General features: G+C 36.9%; 1 protein-coding gene and 1 pseudogene across 2 annotated transcripts; both read right to left on the reverse strand.

Annotated features, from left to right (window-relative positions):
• Positions 1-1,149: 1,149 nt before the first annotated feature.
• Positions 1,150-10,413, reverse strand: LOC148692952 (kinesin-like protein KIN-12E). The gene is made up of 22 exons (XM_088679783.1): positions 10,037-10,413; positions 9,670-9,825; positions 9,497-9,580; positions 9,235-9,354; positions 8,826-8,939; positions 8,638-8,730; positions 8,335-8,424; positions 8,141-8,211; positions 7,749-7,823; positions 7,537-7,624; positions 7,253-7,311; positions 6,948-7,011; positions 6,664-6,729; positions 5,650-5,808; positions 5,455-5,559; positions 4,956-5,191; positions 4,562-4,631; positions 4,412-4,468; positions 4,263-4,325; positions 3,679-3,738; positions 3,520-3,599; positions 1,150-3,389 (listed from the first exon to the last, which is right to left on the reverse strand). Exons 1-22 carry the CDS (start codon positions 10,286-10,288, stop codon positions 1,358-1,360), a joined length of 4,194 nt encoding a protein of 1,397 aa, XP_088535909.1. The 5' UTR covers positions 10,289-10,413; the 3' UTR covers positions 1,150-1,357.
• A 2,226-nt stretch (positions 10,414-12,639) lies between these two features.
• LOC137742969 (strigolactones hydrolase CXE15 pseudogene) lies at positions 12,640-18,431 on the reverse strand (annotated as a pseudogene). The gene is made up of 3 exons (XR_015953584.1): positions 18,206-18,431; positions 13,999-14,759; positions 12,640-13,117 (listed from the first exon to the last, which is right to left on the reverse strand). The product of XR_015953584.1 is annotated as a strigolactones hydrolase CXE15 pseudogene (transcript).
• Positions 18,432-26,213: the final 7,782 nt, after the last annotated feature.

Below are 26,213 nucleotides of genomic sequence, written 5' to 3' on the forward strand. Positions count from 1 at the left end.
TAACCTTCAAAATATGCATGTGTAAGTCATAAGTAATTAGAAAAACTACGTAGAATTGTTAAGGTGATGGCGGAACCCTAGTACTTAAATAGATTTTTCAAACTATTTTCTTTTGTTTTCTTTACTTTCCCAATTTATTTAATTGTTTTTAATTAAATTAGTTTTTAATATTTTAGGTCATTAAATCAACCTTTTTTAAATTTTGTTTTCAAATAATTAATTAAGATTTTTTTTAACATAAATTATTCATTCAATCCCTGTGGAAAACGACCTTACTTGAGCTACTAAACTACGATAATTTTGTACTATGTGATACACAATACAGTTTAAGTGGTTCACTCTCAAAACTGCACTATGTCTACTGTAGTGATCTGTATATGTTTGATGTGGATTTGTTGATCATAAAAATTACAACACTTACATGGAGAGCATACTGAGCAACTATTGAGCTAACTACATCATTCTTGTGAATGCAGGCATGCCAACTCGCGATCGAGATTGGTCGGTTGAGTAGAATATATGTGGTGGTAGTGTCGAATGCGTTGCTGATTTCTACACTTAGTGACTACAGCTAGGGAAGGAACGCATCTCGGCCTAGGGTTCTATAACCTGAAAACAAGGTTGTTGAATTCCCCACGAAGTTCAAGATCTTCTACACCAGGTTCGGCAACTTCAACTATATTTTTTGGAATATAAGTGCGTCAAATTGGTATGGTTGTAAGAACAAAGATACTCAAAAAAGATGAGTGTCTTTATCATGAATGTTGTTAAGCCATATGAATGCCAAACTCGATCATAGAACACCTCACTTCCCTAGGAAAGCTAATAAAGTGGCCTTTTGGCAAAAAAATCAAAGATTCTCCATCGGTTGAGACTTAGATAATTGACCCAACTAGAAGAAGTGTTGTTTCACTAAACTAAAGGTACTCCCAGACAAATTAGTTCTATGGTCTAGTGATGTACACCCAATCTGAATATGTTGCCGTTTGCCAATCCAATGATGTTCCAACGAACCGAATATGTGCTAACAAAGAGGTTAGGAGAATTCGTATTTTTCTCAAGGTTGTGAGAAAGTTTTTTACAAGATTTATTTTACGCACGGGAGAGACTAATTAAAGATGTATTTTACAGGTTCATTGACAAAATCACTGATAAAACAAATGTTTTTCACTCCTGCTGTTGAAGTTTGAACACTCTAATTTGGAAGATGGACTGACTTAACAAGAAAAACAACAAAAATTGAAATGAAGCAGTAGACAATATTGTTGGCTCATACAAAACAGAAAAGAGGAGTGATTCCTAATTACAAGTGTAACAGTCAAAGCATCTTTTTGTTGAAGTAGTTTTCGATCGGGTTTCAACTGACAGTTGAATTGGCCTCACCTAGCAGCAATGACTTTGCCTCTACAACATATTTCGTAACACTCTGAAGCTCTTCCGCCATCTTTTCTGATAACAAGCATGGATGAGACCTCGTGTCCAACAACTGCATTGTCTTCCCAGCCGCTAAAACCCTTTCTTTGCGCAGCTTTTCCAACTTTCGTAATTCAGTCTGCAAATCTTCCTCCAAAATCTTTGACTCTGCCTCCTTCAATTCCGATTCAAACAAATGCTGCTGGTACTCAATAACCAGGCTTTCAATTTCAGTAATTCCGTTATCACTTACTTCCAACAGCATTTCTTTCTCCTTCATTACATTCTCGAGTGCAAGTTCCATCTCTCCCACTGACTTCACAGCTTTCTGCATCTCCACTTGTACAGCTACCAGCTCACTATCTACCTTCCCAAACTTCCGGTTCAGATCCTCAAGTTCCCTTCTCGTGACTCCAATATTTTCTCGACATAGTTTCATCTCTGTCTGTAGTTTAGTTTTCTCTTCCGCGGACTTCAGTAACTCGGTAGCTTTACCTCCCAAATGCCAATTTTTCTGTGAGGGGTCTGTCTTGTCAACATTATCTATCGCAAAGAGAACCTGTTCATTCTCTTGTTTTTTATTTTCATCATCCAGCTTTGACTTGAGGCATGCAAGACTTTTCTTTAGTTCGACCTCAGATTGTTGCATTTTCATCTGTTCAGCAGCTATTTCATCCTTTTGTGTTTGTAGGAAGACCAATTCCCCGTTCTTTTGATCCAGATAAGATGTCGAAGCTGCTACCCTTGCTCTTGCCCGAGCTTCTCGCTGCTCAAAGTAAACAACTGAGGAAGAAAAGCTAGATAGGGAGTACTTGAGAGCTGACAACTTTTTGTCAATTAGAGTGCTGTTTTCTTTCAGTTTTTCAGAGAGGAGTTCATAGGATTCAAAAAGCTGCTGCTTGACCTGAATTTCACCTTCCGTTGCTTCAATTTCTCTTGACAGTTTGCCAACCTCTAAAATTAATTTCTCCATGCAACCAAATACGGCAACTGTTTTTGCAGAATCTAGAAGTTGCTCATCTGCTCTTTCCAGATTCATTCTGGCCAAATTGAGATCTTCTGAAAGCTTTACTGTGGTGAGATCTGACATGTCCAGTTCCATGTCAGACGCAATTCCAACATCAGCCTCATTTCCTGAACCCCCCTCAGTGTTAACGGTACATAGACCGGCCATATCAAGCACAGATTTTGAGCCACCACTTGCTTCAATATCCGCTTTCACTTCGTCAGATATATGGCTGAACCCAGTTTGCACATTCGATCCACAGAAACCAAATTCCTCCACTGGGACTGGTCCTCCATCAGAACCAGAAAGACCATTATCGCCAATAAAATTCTTTCCCTCCAGAGACATAGGAGATGCACCTCCATCAGAAGCAAGCACATCCACAAGCTTCTTTAGGGAATCAAATTCTCCTTTAGCTTTAACTTTTTCCTGTCCACCAGATGCAAGCACCCTTTTGAGTTCATCCCTCTCTTGCATGGCTCTTTCATACAAACCCATTAGTTTCTCGTTTTCTTCATGCAAATCCGCAAGTTGATGCTCTAAATTCTCAACCACTTTATTCATCTCAGCCTCCTTTTCTTTGGCAAGTTCTACAAAACCACCACCATTACTGTGGCGTTTGGTGCCATCATGAGCACATTCAGATTTGTTAATATTTCTGTAACCAGTCTCTGAAGTCGCCCCTTCATATAATTCAATGAGTTTATTGTTATCTTCAATCAAAACCTTAAGCTTCATACGCAGTTCATCATTTTCTTTGGACAGGATTATTGCTGTTTCATGAGCTTCAGCTTCTCTTTGACTTGCAGCACCAATGGCATCAACCATTGTCTTCAGTTCCAATTGATCACTGAAGTTCATAATCGGCACATCAGCTGAGGATGAAGGAAGCTCAACTTGATGTGTGTTTTCTTTCATTGGTCTCGACGATCTCTCTTCTTCAAGTTTTGTCATCAAATCATTGATATTCCTGCAATGTTAAGCCACTTGTTATAGAGTAGAAACCTAATCTCATTACACTAAAAAATTAACACCCAAGGATTTGCAGAATATTTCACAAAAAAGTAAAACCTCGCAATAGAAAACTACTAAACTATCACCTTTCCAAAGTCTCTTTCTCTTCAAGGCAGAGGTCTAGTTTCTTTTGGAGTGTGTCCATTTCTGACTGGTTGTGAATGGCCTGCCATGAACAATTTATCATCAAATATGAAACCACTTCTATCGGAAATAAAGCTCAAAATGTTTTTTACATGTTTTACCTGCATACGGAGAAATTCATTCTCCTCCTTAATTGAAGACTGCCAAGGTGATGCTTGTTCCTGTTCACATAGATGTAAAAGAAAAAGAAACATCAAATACGAGAAAAAGCAACGAACACGAAAATAAAAGCAGAGAGGGTACAATATGGCGCAACTTGAATTCCAATCCAACATCTTTTAGCGTGACACTCAATCACTCAAGCACCTCCAATCCAAAAATTCAAATTTTAAAAAGAAAATATATAGTATTTCATTGAATTTGGGACGCAAACATAACCATTTCTTCAGGAACTATAAATCTTAATTGAAAGTTAATGTAGTTCAATGCTCTTCGAACAACATGATGCAGATGCAAGATGATTAGATGTTAAAATAAGGTCATAGTAAAAAATTAATTTGATGTCAGACTTTGCTCACCATGTCGCTGATGTTACTTTCCAGTTCAACAAGTTATTGAGACAAACAACTCTCACATTAAGGTATCTCACATTTGGTATGTAAAAAATACAACTCGGAAACTAACCATTTAAAAGCAATAAGAGATTAAGCTTCATTGGAAAAGTAGGAAATAGGTTGCAGCTCACCTGATTGGAAATCAGCATATTATCATCATTTTGACCTTCCATCACCACATCTTGGTTTGTATCCTACAGTATAAATGATTTGAAAATATGTTAAGATAAATTCCTCTGTCAACCTTCAAACTTTAAAAAAAAAGAACTGCATGGAATACCTGAACTGTTGAGGGCTCTGACTCATGCATGAGTTTCCAGTCAAGAGCTTCTAATAACTGCATGTATGCAAGAAGAATGTTCATATCAGTGGAAAAGACAAAGGAGAAATTATTAAAGCCAAACAATTGCACACTAGGCGATTTCTTTACCTTGTTTTGTAACACCATGATCTGTTCATTCATTATATCTCGTTCACCTTCCTCGTAAAATGACTTCAACCTATCGAAATGTAAATAAGCAATAAAAAAATGGCACCAGTAAATTTTAGAGAAATTATTCAACATATAAGACTAATAGAACAAAAATCAACAAAGTAATTAATATAGCATTTAAATGTAAAAATGGATGATGTAAGTGAACGGGGGTTTCTGAAACTGATACATTTTTAGGCTCTTTAGATAGAATCAAGATGATTTTACATCAATTTAAGACCCTGAAAAATAGTGTATCTTGATTCGTTCCACAACCGTAGGAGACCAGCTGGAAGAACTGTATCTTATGATAAAAGATGGCTCGCATGGCTTAATAAGAACAAAGAGATACCTTCTGATTTCCTCCTTCAGCCGCAAATTTTCCATTGCGAACCTGGTCACTTCTTGGTTACGATCAACTTGGGCTCGTAGGACCTCAATTTCTTTCAAATACTCCTCCTTTTCTTTTAGTAAGTGTGTCTCGGCTGAGATCTTTCCACAGGAAACCGCTTCCAACCTTTTTATTCCAGCTTCTCGAAACCGTAGCCTCATCTTCAGTCCTTGTATTTCATCCTCTCTTTGTTTGGCCTGGTTCACCACCAGTATTTATTTCAGTAATAAAATTTGAATCTTTAATAACTGAAGATAGTTAAATTTGATATATTGGCCAAAACTAAACAAAACTAAAACATAATGGCTTGACTGTACAAGCCATATCCAAAATCAGTTTACGATATGGAATTATAAATCATGACAAATCGAAAAATCTTTTTGTGAAATAACCAAGGAATCTGAAACTTCAATACATAAGGAACTCTAAAATATAACAAGGGACAATATTTTCAGCATACCAGCTGCAAAGCTGCCTGGCTTTCCGCAGCCAACGTCTGCAATGCAATGTCTTTGTCCTTTTCCCTCCTGAAAGCCCCAACAAGGGCAACTTCATAGTCTTTTTTCTGAAAATCCAATGAATTTATTTATTAAGAAATTTTAAAAGACACATTTTCAAATTTTTAACTATACAAGTCGTAAAGAAACGCACAAACCTGAGATGTCCTCTTTCCAGAAGTGAATGGACTAAATGATCCATTAGGTCCTTCCCACTTAAAAGATCCTGGAGATCCTGGAAAGCTCACAGCTAACATATCATTGTCCTGATTTCCTGTTCCTCCATTGACCAGTCCTCGCAAGTGGGATACTTCTTTCTGAGAATAAATGAAGGTATACTCGTTGTTATGATAGAAAGTGCTAACTGAGTGAAGTTTGTCTAGTTTGAATCTAGAAAGAAATGTTCCCCAAGGCACTAGGTGTTACTCGGGTGGCGGGAAGGGGCCTAGCGCCTAGGGGACTAAGCGGGGCCTAGGCGGTTTTTATTATCTTAATTAAATTTATTATATGACACAAATAAGTGTCTACTTATAATACATAATTGTATTGGGAAACATAAATTGCAACATAGAATGATGTATAAATTATAAAGTACTAGACATATTGAGAACATAGGGAACAAGCATATAATGTGTTCATCTAAGTATCCAACAAGTCTGTTACAATTTATTAAAAACATAAAATGTAACCCTAAACCATTTTCTAAAGAAAGGAAAAAAAGGTCAAAAACCGCCAGTCTACCTAGACCCATCTAGGCTCGCCTACGTGGGCACCTAACATAATCTTTCACAAGGCAGTGGCCAACCACCTAGCGCCTAGGCAGGGACTTTTAGAACACTGCTAGGAAGTGATTCTATTAAACAAGCTGCAAGATAGCCTTTCAGCGGTATCCTTAGTGTTCCATTACCTTATGCAAAATCAACATTCAGTGTAAAGTTATCTTAATATATTAATTATACCATGTTTATCAGTAGTTTTATGACGGCTCCTATTAAGGTGTTTGTGAAGCCATGCATTTTATAATGAATAAACCAGTAAAGCTATAATCCCCAACATAATCTTTCACGAAAGATATCGAAGCAAGAAAGGCAATAATTAGCAAACATAATCTATATGACAAAAATATTGGCAATGTGGTAGTCCCCAAACACAGAGAAGATCAAACATTATACCTTGAGTTGTTGAATTTGCACCCTCATGGCAATGACATCTCCAGATGCATCCTCATTCACAATTGCCTGAGTAAACATGGAACAATAACTGACATAAATCTTTTTTCCCACTTGGAGAAATAAAGTAGTACCAAAATTCTCAATGTTCAAATACCAGAAGAATGTAAATAATAAGTCATGTATTTTATGTTCTGCTCATCTAATTATTTACCAAAATGTTCAAAGCAGCAAAACGAATACCTAAGAATGTACATGCAGAAAAGAAAAGAAAAAAACTAATATACATTGTTCTTAATGAATTTAGCGCGCTGTGCAAACTTCAAAGTGCTCAGTGTCTCCAACGAACAGCTGCAAAAACCCACATAAGACACTAAACGTAATTGATTATGTCGTAAATAAACTTGAAAATGTAATGTACAACAACAAGAAATCTACAAGATCAAAATTAAAACATAAAACAGGGCTTCGCAACCAATGACCCCTAGGAACTGCAAAACATAGTTAGCATAGATACATAACATAGCTTATGATTATATGGTATAAAAGGAAAGTAAAATGAGAGAAGTGTAAGAAAAAGAGATTTACTAACCAGCTAGCAGGGCTAATATTTGCTATTATAGTTGTCTTTGAATTCCCTCCTAAAGAATCCTGAAAAGGAAACAATATGAAGTTTTTTATGCTACACACATCCAGATTATACAAGAAATTCAGAATTTCAAACAACTAGGCTTACAACACCCAAATTTGTAGCCCACAAATACATGATGTTATCAAACATATAATTCTTATACTATTCTATAATACTAACCACATATATACACAAATGAGAACTAACTGAAATTGATAGCATTTTAAAATAATATCACAAGTTACCTGAAGCAAAAATGTAAGCTTTGAATCCCTGTATGGAACATGGAGTGACTTCCCATTGGACATGTTTACCAGATTCATAATCACAAGTCTGAAAATATAAAATGAATTTCAACAAAATGAATTTTTAATTTATTTAGCACTTGGCAACAACGATAACCAAATCTTTAGGATTTTTTTTAACCACAAAAGGCTAAAGATTAGAGAAAACATACCCCAATGTTGAAAGAGACTTGTTAATATTTGTTGCTTCCTTTAGACGCTCACCTTCAGCTCCAGAGCTCTTTTGCCTGCCATGAACACATAGACATATCAATAAACTGGACACTTATATTCACTGCGGGCACCGAATGAATGATGAAGTATTTCCGGTATGGATACTGGGAGCAATGCATAGATATGGTGAGTCATACTTCCCCAGAGATTCACACTTTATCAAAAAGAGCAAAGAACTGAGTAGAAACTAGCTTCTTACAGCATACATTTTATCATATCTCTTCCTTTCCCTTTTATTACTACATATAGAGGCAGGTTGAACACTCAATAACATCTTTCTATTTACCACCAACCCCTTTCCTTGTAAATAAAATTGAAGATTCACATTTACCTTTCAGATCCTGCTAAGTCAACAAGATTAAGCCGAGCAAAACGATGGTGAGCTACTCCTTGGCATTCCCTCTGATAACAAAAGATCAATTAAAATCTCAAACTAACCAAAACTTGGAAAAGAAAGAAGAAGAGTAAGCCAAAATATTGAACTTTTGTAAGAAAATGTAAATAGAAAACAGAGAATTCACTCACTTTACTCTCAATGATGCATGTAAATACACTATGAGACCGACTGCTAGCATGATTCATATTAGTAGCAGCTACCTTTCTGTTAGCTGCACCCTGTAACAAAATGAAGTTTGGTAAATAATGCAAATTCACTGCAGAAAAGTAAGTGCCCACAAATTTGGCATGAGATAAAGACAAACTGTTCTATCAATCAAAATACAACATTAAAGATTCACAGAATGACTGGAAAGCACTATTATACAAATGACTAATTCAAATGTTTAAAGCTTAAATGATATAAGAACATTGAGAAGAGGTCTTATATACTTGAATAAGTTGTTGGATAACATCTCGAGCACTTGTCACTTCAACCTCTTTGAGATTTTCCACATAAACTCCTTTCTTTATGTCTTCTCTGATCTGCAATATGCTCATGATATTCACAACGAAGTCATATATTATATTTTTATTGATACCGTAGAAACAGAAAACTCTCTGTTGTATGTGATCTTTACCTGCAAGTTGTTAGATGAAGGGTCCAAAAGGTCTAAAATTTGTTCGTTGTATATTTCCAAAAAAGAACATTTACATATAAACTTTAATTTCTCATCTCGGCCACCCTCTTTTTCCTGGTACACCACAATAAACAAAGAAGGATGCATTAGTATCTTGTAATGAATATTAAACATACATAAGAATCGATGTGCAACTCCCATCTAACTGTCAGCTTTGAATAGTACTAAATGGTGGAAAGTGAGTCATGTAGCCAACCTTATACTCATGCTAGATTAAAGATGACTGTTTTTTGAGTTAGGTGGATTTCTTAATTTGATACTGAAAAATTGCTGGGACCAATACTGAAAAATTGCCCCATAAAAATGTTGCAGCTTCAAAACTATACCACTAGTTCTACAAGTCACACACCTTTTGAATTCTTGAGAACAAGTATTCGAACACTCTAGGTGTCATCCCGCAATTGGCACTGTGCCTTCGGGTACCTCCCTCAATATCTCCAAGCATTGTGTGGGTCTTCCCACTTCCAGTCTGCATAGACACAGTTAAAGTCATATGAAAACACATCCTCCAACCTCCAAATATACTTTCAAAGACAAACTAATCACCGAGAACATACGCACATAAACAAGAATAACTTTTATTATGGAAAAAAAAAATGTTGAACCCTCACTTGGCCATAAGCAAACATGCAGCTATTATAGCCTATCATGCAGTTGTCCACCATCGGCAATCCGGCCACTTTGAACAATTGCTCCTGCATATGACAAACCTCAATAAAGCACACGCCCGATGAAAACAAAAGGCCGCAAAAATGAAGAAGCACAGCCAAATGATATAACTAACCTGGCTAACAGTCTCATCTGCAACAATGTCAAAAGTAAACCGTGACTCTGGATGGCCAGTCCAAGTAATTGTCTGACAGCTCTCTTGTCGAACGCATTTGCCATAGCCTTGCACTGATACTTCAGCGCTGCTAAGCGGACGAACCCGAATAATAACCTAACCAAAACAAATTTACTCTAAGCGCTTCAATTCTAAAACAAAAGGCTAAAAATATGATTTCGAGATTTAGGAACCTCAAAACTACATCAAAACTAATACGAATCGGAGAAGCATATGAGATTATAAGCACAAATTAACCTGCATTTGGAAGAAATAAAATTAATTTCGAAAAAATTCCACAGAACTAATGTTTCTTTGTATAAGGTACCTGCACGTTGTGGTCCTTCCAAAAGGAAGGGTCTTCATGAAACTCGAAGCTTTGGTTTGAGGAAGTCGTAGCGGCACTGGCTTTTCTGTCGTCATCATCGTCGTCCCAGTCTCCGATGCTCCGTAGCGCCGAGAAACTCTCTTTGGAAGCGGATTTGTGGAGACTGGGAGTGCCCCGGACAGGGTCTGAAGAGTGGTCGTGGAACCCGAAGCGGGTCTTGATGGCGCTGGCGGTGTCCGATAAGAACGGCATTTCGGGTCGGAGCAAAGTGAGTGGTTCGGGTCAGGGAGTGGAGATGGAGGTGTTGGTGTGGGAGCAGAGGGGAGATGACCAGATTGGAGAAGTCGATTTGAATTTTGGGGGGGACGGGTTAGGGTGAAAGTGAATTTGAATTTGAATTTGGGAGAGGCGATCGGACGGTAAATACTGGTTTTGATGGACGTTCTGGATGATCTCAGTTATACAAGTATTTGGACAGTTGAATTCTAGAATCAAAATGTTCACGAAGCCCGTGAAAGATTTTAGGTTTTATTCTCACTAAAATCAAATATGTGGTGAGATTTTATTTTTAAGTCAATCACTGTGGGGGAAAAATGTTAGAATTTATAAATTGACAAACATTGATTTCCGTCATTTTAAAATTTCTTAGTAATCTTAAATTTCCATATCCAAAGAGAGTGTAAATTCATAGACTAAATTTCGTCAACTAGATTAACATGTTTATTTCTTATTGGTGACACAACATTTAATTTTACAAATTTTGTTCACAAATTTAACCTACCTAACATTACAGCATTACACTTGTTAAAAAAATATAGCCAAAAACGAAATTATCGTGAAAGTCCATTCAAATACAGAGCAAAGCGGTCCTACTCTTTTTCTTTGGCAAAAAAGTCATTATATTCTCATTGGCTATCCTTACTTTGCACACCCTATTTTAAGATTAAAGTGATCATTTTGGGTTAGAATAATTAAGAGAAATTTTATTCGGACCAAAAGTTTAGAAGGATGATGAGTACTTGTGATGTGAATAATCAAAGTGATCATTTTGTGTTAGAATAATCAAGGGAAATTTTTCATTCAGTTAAATCATTTTGCGAAGGATGATGAGTACTTGTTTAGTAAGTGTACTTGCGTCAAGAGGTATGGTTCTTCCATCTTATATTTTGTTTAAGAGAAAACAAGTGAGTAAATTAACCGTAAGATTAATGACCTTGAAAGGGGCTTTATTTTTGCTTTCTTCATCGCGCTTCTGCTCTTATTTTGTTGCACTCGTGCATGCATGTAGATTTTAGTTGTTAATATCATCATGCATGCGTGCGTGCGTGCGTGCGTGCGTGCATGGGATTGGACTGCTAGCTTTGTTGCCAAGTTGGATGAAGGAGATATAGTACTAGACGTTGAACTTTGGCATCTTCCTCGTCAAGATTTGTCTAAAGCAACAAGTTTTGTGGTCAAGAATTGCTTCTTCCCCGTGATTGCATCTCTCATCTTCTTTGTGATGACATAGATCATCTAGTTCTCATTGCTTGGGACGCCCTCGAGAACAACTCGAGTTCATTTCGACACCCATCGAGTAATATGGTAGCAAGTAAATATATAACACTTTAGACAAAATAGATGGCTCGACTCGTAGAATAATATGACCTGTAAAATACGATGAAGCCAAGAAGCTATGCTGTTCAAAGTTGGCCTTCTCCTCTCTATCAGATTTTCAATGCTCAATTAACAATACGTTTTAGTTCAATAATGAACCGGTTAAATTTATGTTTGAGCAAATGCTAAAAATAATATGACCTGTAAAATACGATGAAGAAGCCATGAAGCTATGATGTTCAAAGAGACCTTCTCTCTATCAAATTCTTAATGTTCAATTAACAATAGGTTTTAGTTCAATTATGAGCCGGTTAAATTTATGTGAGACTAGATGCCACCTTTATATAGACAAACACTCCCTACAATTCTCCTACTAGAATACTTAGATGAAACTAATATTGTCTCACAATTTTAATATAAGTGAGTAAGCCAAGATTCATTCCCAATTTCAATCATTTATAAAATTAGAACAAACAAACCTCTTCCAATAAGACCTTTATAAACCAATTTGAACTCAAACATTCGGCCAAAATACACCTACACATAAAGTTCATATTCTAACATGACAAGCACTCGAGACGAACTTGAGTTATTTTCGGGGAGGGGATGGACTTATTCTCGAAGGCCCAGTTTGGTATTACTTTTTTCACACTAAAAGTTGTTTTACTATATCACCACCTCACCACAACCATATCAGCCACCACTACAACTGCCACTACCATTGTGGTTGCCACCTCATCACCACCACCGCCATAAAACACTACCACCACTACTGTCACCAAACCACAACCACAACCACCATCATCGTTCTTGTCGCCACTCCCAACCACCATTGTTACCTCTACAGCCTAACCACCACACCCCCTTATTGGCACCATCATCACCACCATCACAACCATTGTCCTCGTCATCGTCATCACCATGCTATCATGTCTATTTTTGTCATTACATACAAATATATGATTTTTTTTTTAAACAAACAATATTATCTACATTAAGGGATGGTGGGTTCACAATTATATCACTTTTACATTAAAATTTGCCAAACATTTTTACACTGCTTTACATACTCACAACCCTTTAAAAAAATAGTTTATCAAATGTCCAACTACTTTAAAGCTTTTTTGTTGTTTTAGAATCTTAGATCCATGGCCGCCATAGCTGCAATGCATGTCTTAGCAGCAAGTGGAATTTTGAGCAATGAATCGTTTGATGAATAACATCAACTCCTTTGCAGGTTGGGAATTGGGTTGGATGGTGAAGAAAGCATGATGCTGTCGTTCAAATTCCACGCAATCAATCTTGTTTCCCCAATTTTTGAGCCTATCTGCGTAATCTTGAGCTCGATCTTTGAGCAGATCGCTTCCACCTACAATCACTAGGATCGGATCAAAAGCCACTCCTAGGCTCCGGCTATTTGGCCCAAATGGGTTCACAAGTGGGTGATCTCTGTCCTCTCCAATTGGTATTGACAACCTCCAAAACCTGCATGCATGCTTAATCTTAATTTTCTCATACACAAACCTCTTTTCTTTTTTAATTTAATTACCATTGTTTAGTTTAAGTTTAGAATTGACTCCAATACTTACATGTATTTAGTACTATTATCATCTAATTGTCACATCTAATTTATATGAATATATATGTATTTAATACAATCACCATATGAATACATAAAAACATAAAACATCAAAAGTGCCTTTTTGAACCAAAAAACCATTAGTAAACAAGCTCTTACACAACTAATGTAAACATTTCAACATGCACCTGAAGTCTTGTGTTTATTTTACCGCTTCCACATTTGCGTTTGCTAACAGCAAGGCAAAGCCAAATAATATTATAGACATTACATCAACAATCATATATAATAAGTTGTATTGTAAAAACATCAACGTTATGCGATCAATTAACATAGTCTAAAAATCTAAATATTACTTACTCTAATATACTAAAAATAACATTATTTACACATCCATTTATAATTTTCACACACCCCACTTTTATCTCTTCAGTTGTAAACCAAAAAGAAAGGAGTAATGTTATTTATACCATATTTTCATACCATCTTAGGTGGCATTTGATGTGAACAGCCACATCATTTGAATTAATCAGATTTTTTTTTAATTTAGTTCATTATTTAATAAACTAATAATTAAGAAAAACTAGTTAATTAAATGATGATTGTGGTATAAGATGAGTTTTTCTCCTTCCTTTCCTTGGGTTTTGTAAATTTTTCAATTGATTTGACTATCTATATCAGATACCACCTAAAATGGTATAGAAATATAGCATAAGAATATGGTATAAAAACATGATATAAATAATATTACACAAAAGAAAGTGAAGGTAAGGTTGAAAGTTGAAACCTGTCAATGAGCTCCCAATTGAGAAAGGCTTCTTTGGGGCCCTCAGCCTCTGACCTAGTCAAAACCGTCCCACCAAAAAACGGTACCAAAAGTACATACCCTTTCACCCGAACCGGCCCCAATTCAACCGAACCGGCCCCGAGCTGAACCGCCAAGTTATGAGCAATATTCCCGCCAGCCGAGTCACCCGAAACAAACACGTTCCCAAAATCCGCCACATCAGTCAGCCACGTGTCCTGATCGTCAGCCTCGGCTTGGGCTTGAAGCCACTTCATAGCCGCGAAGCGATCGTCGATGGCAGCCGGGAGGCGGTGTTCCGGCGCAAGGCGATAGTCAGGTGCAACGACGACGCATTGGAGCTGGGAAGCGAGCTGAAAGCAGTAGTTCTGGCAGTTGGGCCAAGCGCGCGAGCCGATGCAGAAGCCGCCGCCGTGGATGTAGAAGAAGATGGTGAGTTTTTTGGACAACGACGAGGGGGAGTGTGTCGTTACAGCGGGCTTGTAGAGGCGGAGTTGGAGTTGATTGGTTGGGTCGAAAACGACATCCTTCCAGGCAACGGAGCCGTCGTCGTGGACGGGGATGTCGAAGCTTGGTTTGGGAGAGCGGAAAATGGAGCCGTCGCTGTAGACGCGGAGAACGCCGCGGCATTCTTCGTAGGGCAAGGTTGGAATGATGGCGGTGTTTGATGACACGTTTGGAGGGTTTGTGATTAATAAACGAGAGAATTGTGAGAAGGGAAAGGAAGTGAAGTGGCAAAGAAATTGGGTGATGAGCAATATATTAAAAGCATGGGGCGTGAGCGAAACATTTGAGCATAGTCCAGTTTAGGCGTGAGGCGTGAGGTGAAGATGATTATTAATCAATAACCATTCTGAGCACACACATATATTATAAATACATGTACACATATATATACATATATTATATTATATATATATAATAGAACATGAAAAGCACAATGAGCACACATATAATAATGCACGTAGATAGCACACACATCTATCATATAAAAAAATAAAAATCAGAAGAAAAAAAGGCAAAGAGATGATAGTGCAAGGAAGAGGTATGAGGCAGTTAAAACCCTACCCAAAATTTAGGTTTGGGAGTCAAAAAACAAAAAAAAAAAAAAAAAAAAAAAAAAATTCCCTTGAGGAGCTCCTAGGCCGCTTCGGCGACGCCTTCCGCCCACTCCCTTAAAACAAAGACGGCAACCATCAATCTCAGCCTCACATGACGTCTAGGCACGTCATGAGGTGAGCCTTTTAAAAAGTTGGTGAGTAATGGAGTTGGTCGTTTTGCCTGTCGCTTTTGGTGATTTTGTATGCAAATGGGAAAAAAATGGTGAAGTGGGGTCCAATGGTGATCAGGCGGAGCAAGTTTCAGTGACTTGTGTTTTTGTATCGATATGGTGGTTTGTTGTATGCACACGTAAATTGAGAATCTTTTGTGTTAGAAAAACGGCTCACTAGATAATATAGTAGGTTAGAATTCTCTTTTATGAGTTTTCAATCAATTATATTAGGTAAAATCGGATAAATAGTTCATGTGGTTTTAAGGTATTCGGACGATTGTTTTTGTGTAAAATAATTCAGACTTAAACCTTGTGGTATAGTCTGTTTGTAAATTTAGTCCAATGTGATTTTTTCATTAAATATTTGTTAAGTGCAGGGGTAAATTTGTACTTTTACTTTCATATTTGGTGAAAATTGATATTTTAGTAGCAATAAATACCTTCATTCCAGTTCACCCATGGCACCAATTTTATTGTGGAGGATTTTATTTTTAACATGTTGATTTTTATTTGTATGGGAATGCCTAATTGTTCCAACTTGTGTATGGGAATACCTGATTGACACAAGCCATCATTTGAGGAGGAACTGATTAAACAAGAAACACAACTCTTGCACTGTGACTCTCAGGAGGAAATGCACTAGCTAAGAAGCTGCTCATCACAAGGCGGAAGACCCCTTCTCTGAGAAAAGGTGTCTTATTCTCACAAATTGTTTTCCAAGTGGGTTGGATCACAGCAGGAAGTCAATTTTGATCAGCTGCTTCCGGGTTGGATCACAGCAGGAAGCCAATTTAGATGGAATTATATGCAAATTTTCAGAAACAGAGAAGAACCCAGAATCCAGTGTTGGGAAAAATAAAAATTTGTGAATTTTTTCATCTAAAAATCATGATTTTGGGGATGAATAGATTAGAGATTACTTGAAGTTTTGAAATAAATACTGAAGAACTATGACCATCGTGAATCGAGAGCCATGGGCGGTGAAGAAATCAATGGGAAACTGAGAAGAATGAATTGGTGAGGCCAAAGGAGACGAGAGGAGAGGGGGTGGTGAGAGAGTTAGGGGATCCAAAACACGAAAGCAAAAGGGAAGAGAGGGGGAAGAGAGATACCACAGGGTTTAAATCCGATTTTTTTACCAAATGGGCTATTTTCCGAATACCTTAGAACTACAGGGACTATTTATTCGATTTGACCATTATATTATTATACTTGATATACCGGAAATTGTTCCCAACATAGAAAGATTTCTAACGTAAATGGATTTAGGTGAAGAGAATCATTTAGGATTGCCAATGGATCAAAATTTAATTATAATATAGGATTGAGATTTCCTATCCCATAAACATTCCAAATTCTATAAAGGGAATTTGGCCATAATTCACTAAAAAGTTTACTAATTATTCATATATCAATGCATAAGTTTTTTTTTTTTAATGTAATTAATGAGCTCATTTTAAATGACGTGTTTACCCTTAAAAGCCATTAGCCAATTAAATCAGCCCTTTCAATTTAGTCGCATGAAGAGAGCCCTAGCGTTCAACAGCTTGTCGCAGGAGAGCTTTAATGGCGACAGATTATTTTGCGACTTTTTACTTTGAGTTCGACCATGATTCTTACTCCTGGTGTCTGAAATGGTTCTTGGACAAGATTACTATCCCGAAGTGTTTCCGCATCAATTTCTATCAAAGATTCTAGACATTGTTCAGGGACATTGATATCGTCGTCGTCAACGCTAGGATCTCGGTCCAGTATAGCATACACGTTCCTATGATCAATTCTCTGAACAACTTTCCACCCCCTTCCGGCCTTAGGGTTATTTACATAAAAAATATGTTTTGCCAAAATGTAAGGGTCATCATCAAACCAAGTTCTGTTAGTGTTTACAGACAGTACGGGTCAGAATTGGCCATCGTACGAACTAGGATATGAGGGGTTTGGGGCAAAAGAAAAGAAGGAAAATAAAGGATTTTGGGGAAAAAGCTATGAGTAAAAGGGAGAGATAACTTGTCAATTTATACAACCACATGACCTTTGTGCGATGCAGATTTCGTCACGCAAATGCCACAGTAATTACATTGGCTGAAACATTCAGTTTTTGTTGAGCTAAAAACTTACCTTACCCGTCTTTTTCCTTCCTCTTGCGTGACAAAATCCTTCGTCATGTCAAGTTTTCACCATTTACGCGACAAGTTCCTAGTTTCGTCGATCAAACATACTTTGAGCGATGAAATTGTCATCGTCGCACAAGCTGTTTTTTCTACACTACAACAAAAATGGGCTAAGAACACAATTGATATGTGCCCTTTGCATTTTCATTGAGCACAAAGACATATTTGTGCTTTTTAAGTTCCATTGAGCACCAAAATATCTCAAATGTCCCTCTAACAGATAAGCACATTAGTTTGTGTCATGTAATTGTGCCTACAAAAATTTGAAATGTCCTTTTAAATGTTAGAGAGAGATTTTTTTTTATTTTATTAATTTACACACACACAATAAAGGCATTTGTGCCCTCTAATTGAATATATTTAAATAAAAAAATATGTTTTTGTATCCTTTACATTTCCAAGTCCTATTCCTACTCTTAATTATTTAAAACTAAGCCAAGAAAATAAAATAAAAAATAAAAAATCAACAATCATCATTGCACTAGAGTTTTATGTGGGTATTTTACTAATATTTTGATGGGTTTTTGGTGTTCCGTGGGACCCCCCACGTGGGTCTCCACGTTTCCCCATGCACTCACTATTTTTTTCACTGCATCACTCCTCCGTCTCTCCTTTAGTCAATCCTTCTCTCACTAACTCTCTCTACTTCTCCACTCCATTCTCTATCATATCCTTCACCATCTCTATGCTCATTGCACAAAAAAACCGCTACACCATCTCCACCTCATTCACCACTCCGGCGAACCTTGCCACCACCCAAACACCACACTGCCACTCTTTCTCCTCTCTCTCCCTCTCGGCTTCTTCCTTGACACACGGCAGGGGAACTGCCGTTCTCTGGCGAGGCAACCACCAGCTTTCTTCCTCTCGTCACCATGGACTCCCATTACTCTTTGCTTTCTAGAAGCCAAAATCGACGTGGTGAAGTGACTAGCTCTGTCGCGGTCTGACTTCCCGGCGAGATTTTCCATCGAATCTAGTATAGGTAAGTCTCGAAAACACCTTAGTTAGGTTCTTTAGGTTGTTTAGAGACGTTTTCGTGCATTGCATGCCTGATTTGTTTAAGGTTGGATGCAGTTTCAACTCGGGAGAAATTCCCCAGATTTTCGGTGAGGCCCGCGAGTTTTAGGCTGATTTTAGGCCATCACCAGCAGCCCAATGGCCCTAAGGAAGGTATATTTTGAATCCTTACCTTCGTAGCTTTTTTTTTGGCTTTTGAATTGCTGAAAATGATTTTGTTTAGGACGCAAAACGAATTCTAAAACCCCTGGTGTAGCTGCAAGCGGCGGTCGTAATCGCGCGCGTGGTACTGCTGAGGATGGCGCGTGGAGCACATACGCCTTCACCGAAGGATGAATGGTTGAAAGGAATAATATACGTTTGAAATCGTTGCCTTGTTTTTTTCTTTAATTTATAATGTTGATTACTTGGTTGAGTCTGATCTGTCAAGAAGAGAAACTAAGCAATATTTTCCTATTCCGATTTGGTGTTTTCAAATGCTTGTTTTAGGTTGTAAGGTGTTACGATGATGTTATTTTTATTTTTATTTTTTATTTTTGTATTTAACTCATAGCGCACAATTACAAAAATTGTGCTAACTTGAATTTGAAGTGTCATCTGACACAGGTGTCAAAACAGGGCTCAAAAAAATCCTTATCTGTGCTTAACCCTTTGAGCACCAATAGCCATATTGTGCTCTCTAATCAATGGTGACGCCCATAGAGGGCACAGACACAAAGATAGTAGCTGCATTGTTGCTATTGGTCTATGGGCACAATTGTTGGTGCTTTTTGGCCTCAAAGAGCACAGATATTTTATTGTGTGCCGTGGCCATTTTTGTTGTAGTGCTACTAGTGTCATTTGGATGAATAACTTTGTGAAAAACAAAGTGCTGTTTCAAAGGGTATGGTTCTTCCAGCTTCTACTTTGTTATAGAGAAAACAAGTGAATAAATCAACCGTACATGATTAATGACTTTGAAAGGGGGTTTATTTTTGTTTTCTTTATTATACTTTGTTGCATGCATGCATGCATGTTGATTTTAGTTATTTATATCATCTTTCATGCATGTACAGACTTTGGCTTCACATATTAGTTGCCAAATCAGGTGGTATGAAAATGTTGTTTAAATAAGGTAGCTAGTCTCCTTGCAGAAAAAGAGAAGCATACAAATGAAAAACAAATATAGGCTCTAATGAGAGCCGTGCTGAAGGTATGATCAGAGATAGGGATGGGAATTGGACTGCTAGCTTTGTTGCCAAGTTGGATGAAGAAAGATATGGTATCAGATGCTAGACATTGGCCTCTTCCTGTTCAAGATTTGTCAAAAGCAACAAGTTTTGTGGCCAAGAATTGCTTCTTCCCCTTGCTCGCATCTCTCATCTTCCTTGCGATGACATAGATCATTTAGTTCTCATTGCTTGAGACGCCCTCGAGAACAACTCGAGTTCATTTCGATACCCGTTGAGTAATATGGTAGCAAGTAAAGATATAACACTTTAGACAAAATAGATGGCTCGACTTGGAGGATAATATGACCTGTAGAATACGATGGAGCCATGAAGTTATGCTGTTCAAAGCTGACCTTCTCCTCTCTATTAGATTCTCAATGCTCAGTTAACAATAGGTTTTAGTTCAATAATGAGCGGATTAAATTTATGTTTAAGCAAATGCTAAGAATAATATGACTTGTAAAATACGATGAAGAAGCCATGAAGCTATGATGTTCAACGATAACCTGCTCCTCTCTATCATATTCTTAATGCTCAATTAACAATAGATTTTAGTTCAATAATGAGCCGGTTAAATTTATGTGAGAATAGATCGATGCCACCTTTATATAGACAGACAATCTCTACAATTCTCCTACTAGAATACTTAGAGGAAACTAACATTGTCTCTTAGTTTTAATATAAGTGAGTAGCCAAGATTCATTCCCAATTTCAATCATTTATAAAAGTTGAACAAATAAACCTCTTCCAATAAGACCTTTATAAACCAATTTGAACTCAAACATTCAGCAAAAATACACCTGCACTTAAAGCTCATATTCTAACATGACAAGCACTCGAGATGGACTTAAGTTATTTTTAGGAGTGGGATGGACTTATTCTCGAGGACTTCGGCCCAGTTTGGTATTACCTTTTTTTACTAAAAGTTATTTCTCTTTAAAGTTAAGCAGTAAAAAAATGTTTTGGTAAAAATAAAATATCCTGCCTATTTTATGAGAAATGGCTTTAAGACTGCAACTTTTAAAAGTAGCATGTAGGTTGCTTTTAAAAACTGCTTTAAGAAAAAGCGGAGTTGAACCTTTAATGAATATTTTAAATTCCTATAATGCACTCATTAATTTTTAAAAGTGACATTATTTATCCTTCTAGACATTTTGTCCTTAGAGAACAAAGTGACCACCCCCACCTACCACTACAAACCTTAACTTCTTATGCCACCATTACCATTACCACTGTTAGGTATCGTTTGGTATGCAGATGGGACGGGACGGAACGGAATGGGACGGGACGGGACGGGACAGGACGGAACGGTACGGAGCGGGAGCAAAGATGCCCTTGGATGGAAACAAGGAGGAAGAAGAAGGAGACGGAGAGGTTATAATTTTGTGTTCCACGGATGTGGAACGAGTCGTTCCAGGGGGGTGAGGTGGAACGAAAATTCACCCAAAACTCGTCCCGTGGAACAGCTCGTTCCACCCGTTTTAGGCGCACCAAACGTGGGACGGAACGCCTTGTCCCATTCTGTTCCGTCCCGTCCCACGTACCAAACGGTACCCAAACGTGGGCCTAAAACGGGTGGAACGAGCTGTTCCACGGGACGAGTTTTGGGTGAATTTTCGTTCCACCTCACCCCCCTGGAACGACTCGTTCCACATCCGTGGAACACAAAATTATAACCTCTCCGTCTCCTTCTTCTTCCTCCTTGTTTCCATCCGAGGGCATCTTTGCTCCCGCTCCGTTCCGTTCCGTCCTGTCCCGTTCCGTCCCGTCCCATTCCGTTCCGTCCCGTCCCGTCTGCATACCAAACAATACCTTAGTGAACAATTTAGAAATAAATAAAAATAACAGAACTTGAAATATTGATTCTTTATTAATGAAAAATACTTGCAATATAGAATGAAATAACAAAAATAATTACAAGAATTAAAATGATACTAAACAAGAATTAAAATGATACTAACTTGCTTTAATCACAGATAGAGGCTAACGCAAAAATCTATATCCTTCGAACATTATTTCTGTCTCACTCTTGTGCCTGTGGTTCTACGACGTCTACTCGACTATGATACAACTATCTAATTCTACAACCCACACTGAATTATAGAATTCTGGCTAATTGCTTTATGTGTTTACTCTCTGGGAATTTTGTACGGAAGAGAAAGAAGAAGAAAAAATGATTCTAATGGAAACTGAGACTGCAAACATATAAGTTGTTTCATACCCTTTCAAATGCCTGTTGAATGTATTTGAAAGTACACAACTTTTTTCTAAAAGCTGTGTCTCTTAATCAAAACTGTTTTTAATTAATATGTAATTAAAAACTTAATCTGAAATTAAAATTAATGAACTCTGATTAATTGAAATCTTGAACTAGATGACGCAGTGAATATAAAATATTGAATTGTTCATCTCCATAGTAAACCAAGACAATAAGCAAAACATATGTCACACCAACACATCAAATATTCATACTTTGTGTTCTTTTTGGTCCTGAACAAATCCTGGATTCATGAGAGCTTTAAAGAATGTAGCCATGTAATTCTCATAAATACGACCCCATATTTACTCTCATATAGGTGATATTGATAAAGAATAGGCTGCTACTATTTCAGTTGATTTACAAGTATCAATATCATTAAACTTATGTATTAGTAGTCACCACACTTCTTCCATCATAGGAATGGGTATGTAAGTGTGTTTCTTCTTTGAATCTAGCCAAACCAGTTTGCCTATTGAACCTAGACCATGGGATCTCCAATCAACTAGGTTAGGTTTCCGTTTAATAGTTTCATTTTACTCTATTGGCTTTAAACCCATTCCCCTTGATGTATGCTTAACTTGCTCTCTAGACAAACCTTTAGTAAGCGGATTCACAATATTATCTTTTGGCTTAACATAGTCAATAGAAATTACACCACTAGAGAGCCATTGCTTTATTGGATTATGCCTTCTTTTAGCTTGATATTGTGCAACTAAATTGTCACAGTGTATACATATCGCTATTACAGATTTAGGCCATATGGGAACATCTTCCAAAAAATCTCTTAGCCACTCAATTTCTTCTCTAGCCTTATCGAGAACTATAAATTCCGATTCCATTGTTGGTCGAACTATGCATGTTTGTTTGGAAGATTTCCAAGATACTACTATTCCCCTAAAAGTAAATACATATCCACTTGTGGATTTTGTATCGGTACTATCGGATATCCAATTCGCATCAGTAAATCCTTCAAGCACAGGAGGATACCTCGTATAATGCAATCCATAATTCATTGTATGCTTTAAGTATCTCAATACTCGAATAAAGTTTCCCAATGATCATGCCCTAGATTGCATGTATATCTACTCAGTTTACTCACTGCGTATGCTATATCAGGCCTTGTACAGTTCATAATGTACATAAGGCTTCCAATAACTTATGAATATTCATGTTGAGATATAGCATCACCACTATTTTTCTTTAGTTTGCTATTGGCATCAAAAGGAGTAATCGGCTCTTTACTTTCCAAATGGCCATATTTTCTAAGTGTAGCTTCTATATAATGGGATTGTGTAAGAATATATCCTTCTTGGTTTCTTTTGATTTTTATACCAAGAATCACATCAGCTAGACCAAGATCTTTCATATTGAAACTTGATTTCAATATCTTCTCGGTCCAATTTATTATCTCGTTGTTAGTTCCCATTATAACCACATCATCTACAAATAAACACAACATAATGAAAGCATTATTTTGAGTTTTCGTGTATACATACTTATCACACTCATTTATCTTAAACCATGTGTGATCATAATATGGTCAAATTTTTCATGTCATTACTTTGGAGCTTGTTTAAGTCCATAAAGCAATTTCACAAGTTTACAAACTTTGTGTTCTTGACCTTTAACTACAAACCCCTCGGGTTGTTCCATATATATTTCCTTATCCAAGTCTCCATTCAAGAATGTCGTTTTTATATCCATTTGATGTATTTCCATGTTATGGAGTGCAACTATAGCAATCAATAGTCTTATTGAAGTAGTTCTCGTCACATACGAGTATGTATCAAAGAAATCCAAACCATGCTTTTGGTGGTATCCTTTAGCCACGAAACGAGCCTTATATTTGTCAATTGTACCATTTGGTTTTAGTTTCTTCTTAAATATCCATTTGTACCCAATTGGCTTATTGTCAAGGGGCAAATCGACTAATTCCCATGTATGCGTTTGCATAATGGAATCTACTTCACTGTTAATTGCATCCTTCCAAAATGGAGCTTCAGAATTGGACCTTGCCTATGATTGAGGTTCTGTCTCAATTAATAAGGTCACAAAATTAGGCCCAAAGTCCTTTCGAATTCTTGTCCTTTTACTCCTTCTAGGTTCAAGTTCTTCTTCTTGAACTCTAGATGAGGATGAATGATCACCATGTTCTCTAGGTTCGTCATTAACCTCAAATACACCATCATGTAATCTCTTTTTCAAGAAATTAGACTTGCCCATTTCGTATGGGAATACATCCTAAAAAAATATTGCATTTATAGATTTTATAATAGTATTGACATTTATATCACTTAAGTCGGAATAAAAAACTAAGAATCTATAAGCTAAACTATTAGATGCAAAGCCAATAAAAACGCAATCTATAGTTTTAGGCCCTAATTTTGTTCTCTTTGGCAATGGGGCGTGTACTTTTGACAAGTAGCCCCACACTTTAAACAATTTAAATGTTGGGGTTCTTCCTTTCTATAATTCATATGGTGACTCCTTTCTCGTTTTAGGTGGAATTTGTTCAAAATTTTATTTGCAATAAGTAAAGCTTAAACCCACAAATTGTTTGGAAGCCCATAGCTATTCAACATGAAATTGATCATGTTGTTAAAAGTCATATTTTTTTTGTTCAGCAACACCGTTTGTTGCGATACATAGAGGGTTATTGTTTGATGAATTATGCCATGAATGGTACAAAATTCAGCAAAGGCATGAGACTCATATTCTCCTCCCCTATCGAACCTTAAGACTTTAATCTTTTTGTTAAGTTGATTCTCAACTTCTGCCTTGTAAGTCTTAAACATATCTAAGATCCCATCTATACTATGAAGTAAATAAACATAACAATACTTATTGAAATCATCTATAAATGTTACATAATAGTTCTTTCCACCACAAGTTGGATATGATCTAAAATCATACAAGTCATTATGAAATAAATCTAACAAATCATTGGATTTTTCATGCATTGATTTAAAGCTTTGACTTGCAAATTTCGATACTATACAAGTATCACATTTAACATTATCTAAATAATTAAGTTTGGGCAGCAAACTTAAATTATGCATTCTAGAAAGAGAACGAAAATTTACATGTCCTAACCTAGAGTGCAATAAATTAGACGAATCAACAATATAAGCAGAAACATTATTTATTTCATTCATAACATTAGCAAGTACATTCAGCTTGAATAATCCATCAGCAAGGTAACCCTTTCCCACAAACATTCCCCGCTTAGTTAGTACAAACTTATTGGACTCAAAAAACTAGTTTGAATCCCTTATTACTAAGGATAGGCCCAGAAACAAGATTCTTCTTTATATCAGGTACATGCAACATATCAAGGAGGGTTAATTCATTTCCAGAAGTAAATTTCATAATACATTTCCCTATTCCAGCCACAATAGATGCAGGCGCATTTCCCATAAACAACTGTTCTTTTCCCTCGACTCTCTGGTATGAAAAAGAACATATTTCTGTCACCACATACATGGCGAGTCGCACCGGTATCTATCCACTAATTAGCATGGTCAGATACAAGATTGATTTCAGAAATCATTGCAGCTAGGACGTCCTCATCATTTTCAATCAGGTTTGTGTGGTTGTTGTTGCCTTGATTTCCAAGACTTTGATCCCTTTGATGGCGACGTTCTTGAGCCATATGTCCTTGCTTCCCATAAACCCATCAACTTTCCTTAATTTTCTTGAAGTCCTTGCCTTTCACACTAGGGACAAAGTTCTTTTCCTTCTTCTTATTTTTCTAGAATTCTGGCCTTTGCTTGGATGAACTTCCTTCAACAACACTCGCCTTAGCTTCCATACTCGAAACCATACCCTTTTCATTCTTTCTGTTATCTTCCTCAATTCTCAGCCTCACGATGAGATCCTCGAGGGTCATCTCATTGTGTTTGTGCTTGAGATAATTCTTGAACTCCTTCCAAGAGGGTGGCAATTTCTCAATAAAAGACGCCACCTAAAAAGGCTCATTGATCACCATCCCTTCAACATGAATGTCATGGATGATTTTCTGGAGATCTTCAGTTTGAGAGACAACGGATTTGAATCAACCATTTAGTAGTCCAAAAATTTACCCACGACAAATTTCTTTGAACCAGCATCCTCTATTTTATATTTTTTCTCAAGTGATTCCCAAAGTTCCTTGGCTGTTTTGAATACAACATAGACATCATACAACGAATCATCCAATGCATTGAGAATATAGTTTCTACATAGGAAATCATTATGATTTCAAGCATCTATAACCTTCAAAG

This window comes from Pyrus communis, chromosome 11 (assembly GCF_041283825.1).
Source record: "Pyrus communis isolate YQ-2024b chromosome 11, ASM4128382v1, whole genome shotgun sequence".
Classification (NCBI taxonomy): domain Eukaryota; kingdom Viridiplantae; phylum Streptophyta; class Magnoliopsida; order Rosales; family Rosaceae; genus Pyrus; species Pyrus communis.

Bases quoted from the DNA above. Each gene is read 5' to 3' on its own strand.
- LOC148692952 (XM_088679783.1), bottom strand. From the start codon at position 10,288: ATGCCGTTCTTATCGGACACCGCCAGCGCCATCAAGACCCGCTTCGGG. The intron at 9,581-9,669 runs GTTAGTTATATC...TGTCATATGCAG, and splicing joins CAGATGAGACTGTTAGCCAG to GAGCAATTGTTCAAAGTGGC. The intron at 5,192-5,454 runs GTATGCTGAAAA...GTGGTGAACCAG, and splicing joins GCCAGGCAGCTTTGCAGCTG to GCCAAACAAAGAGAGGATGA.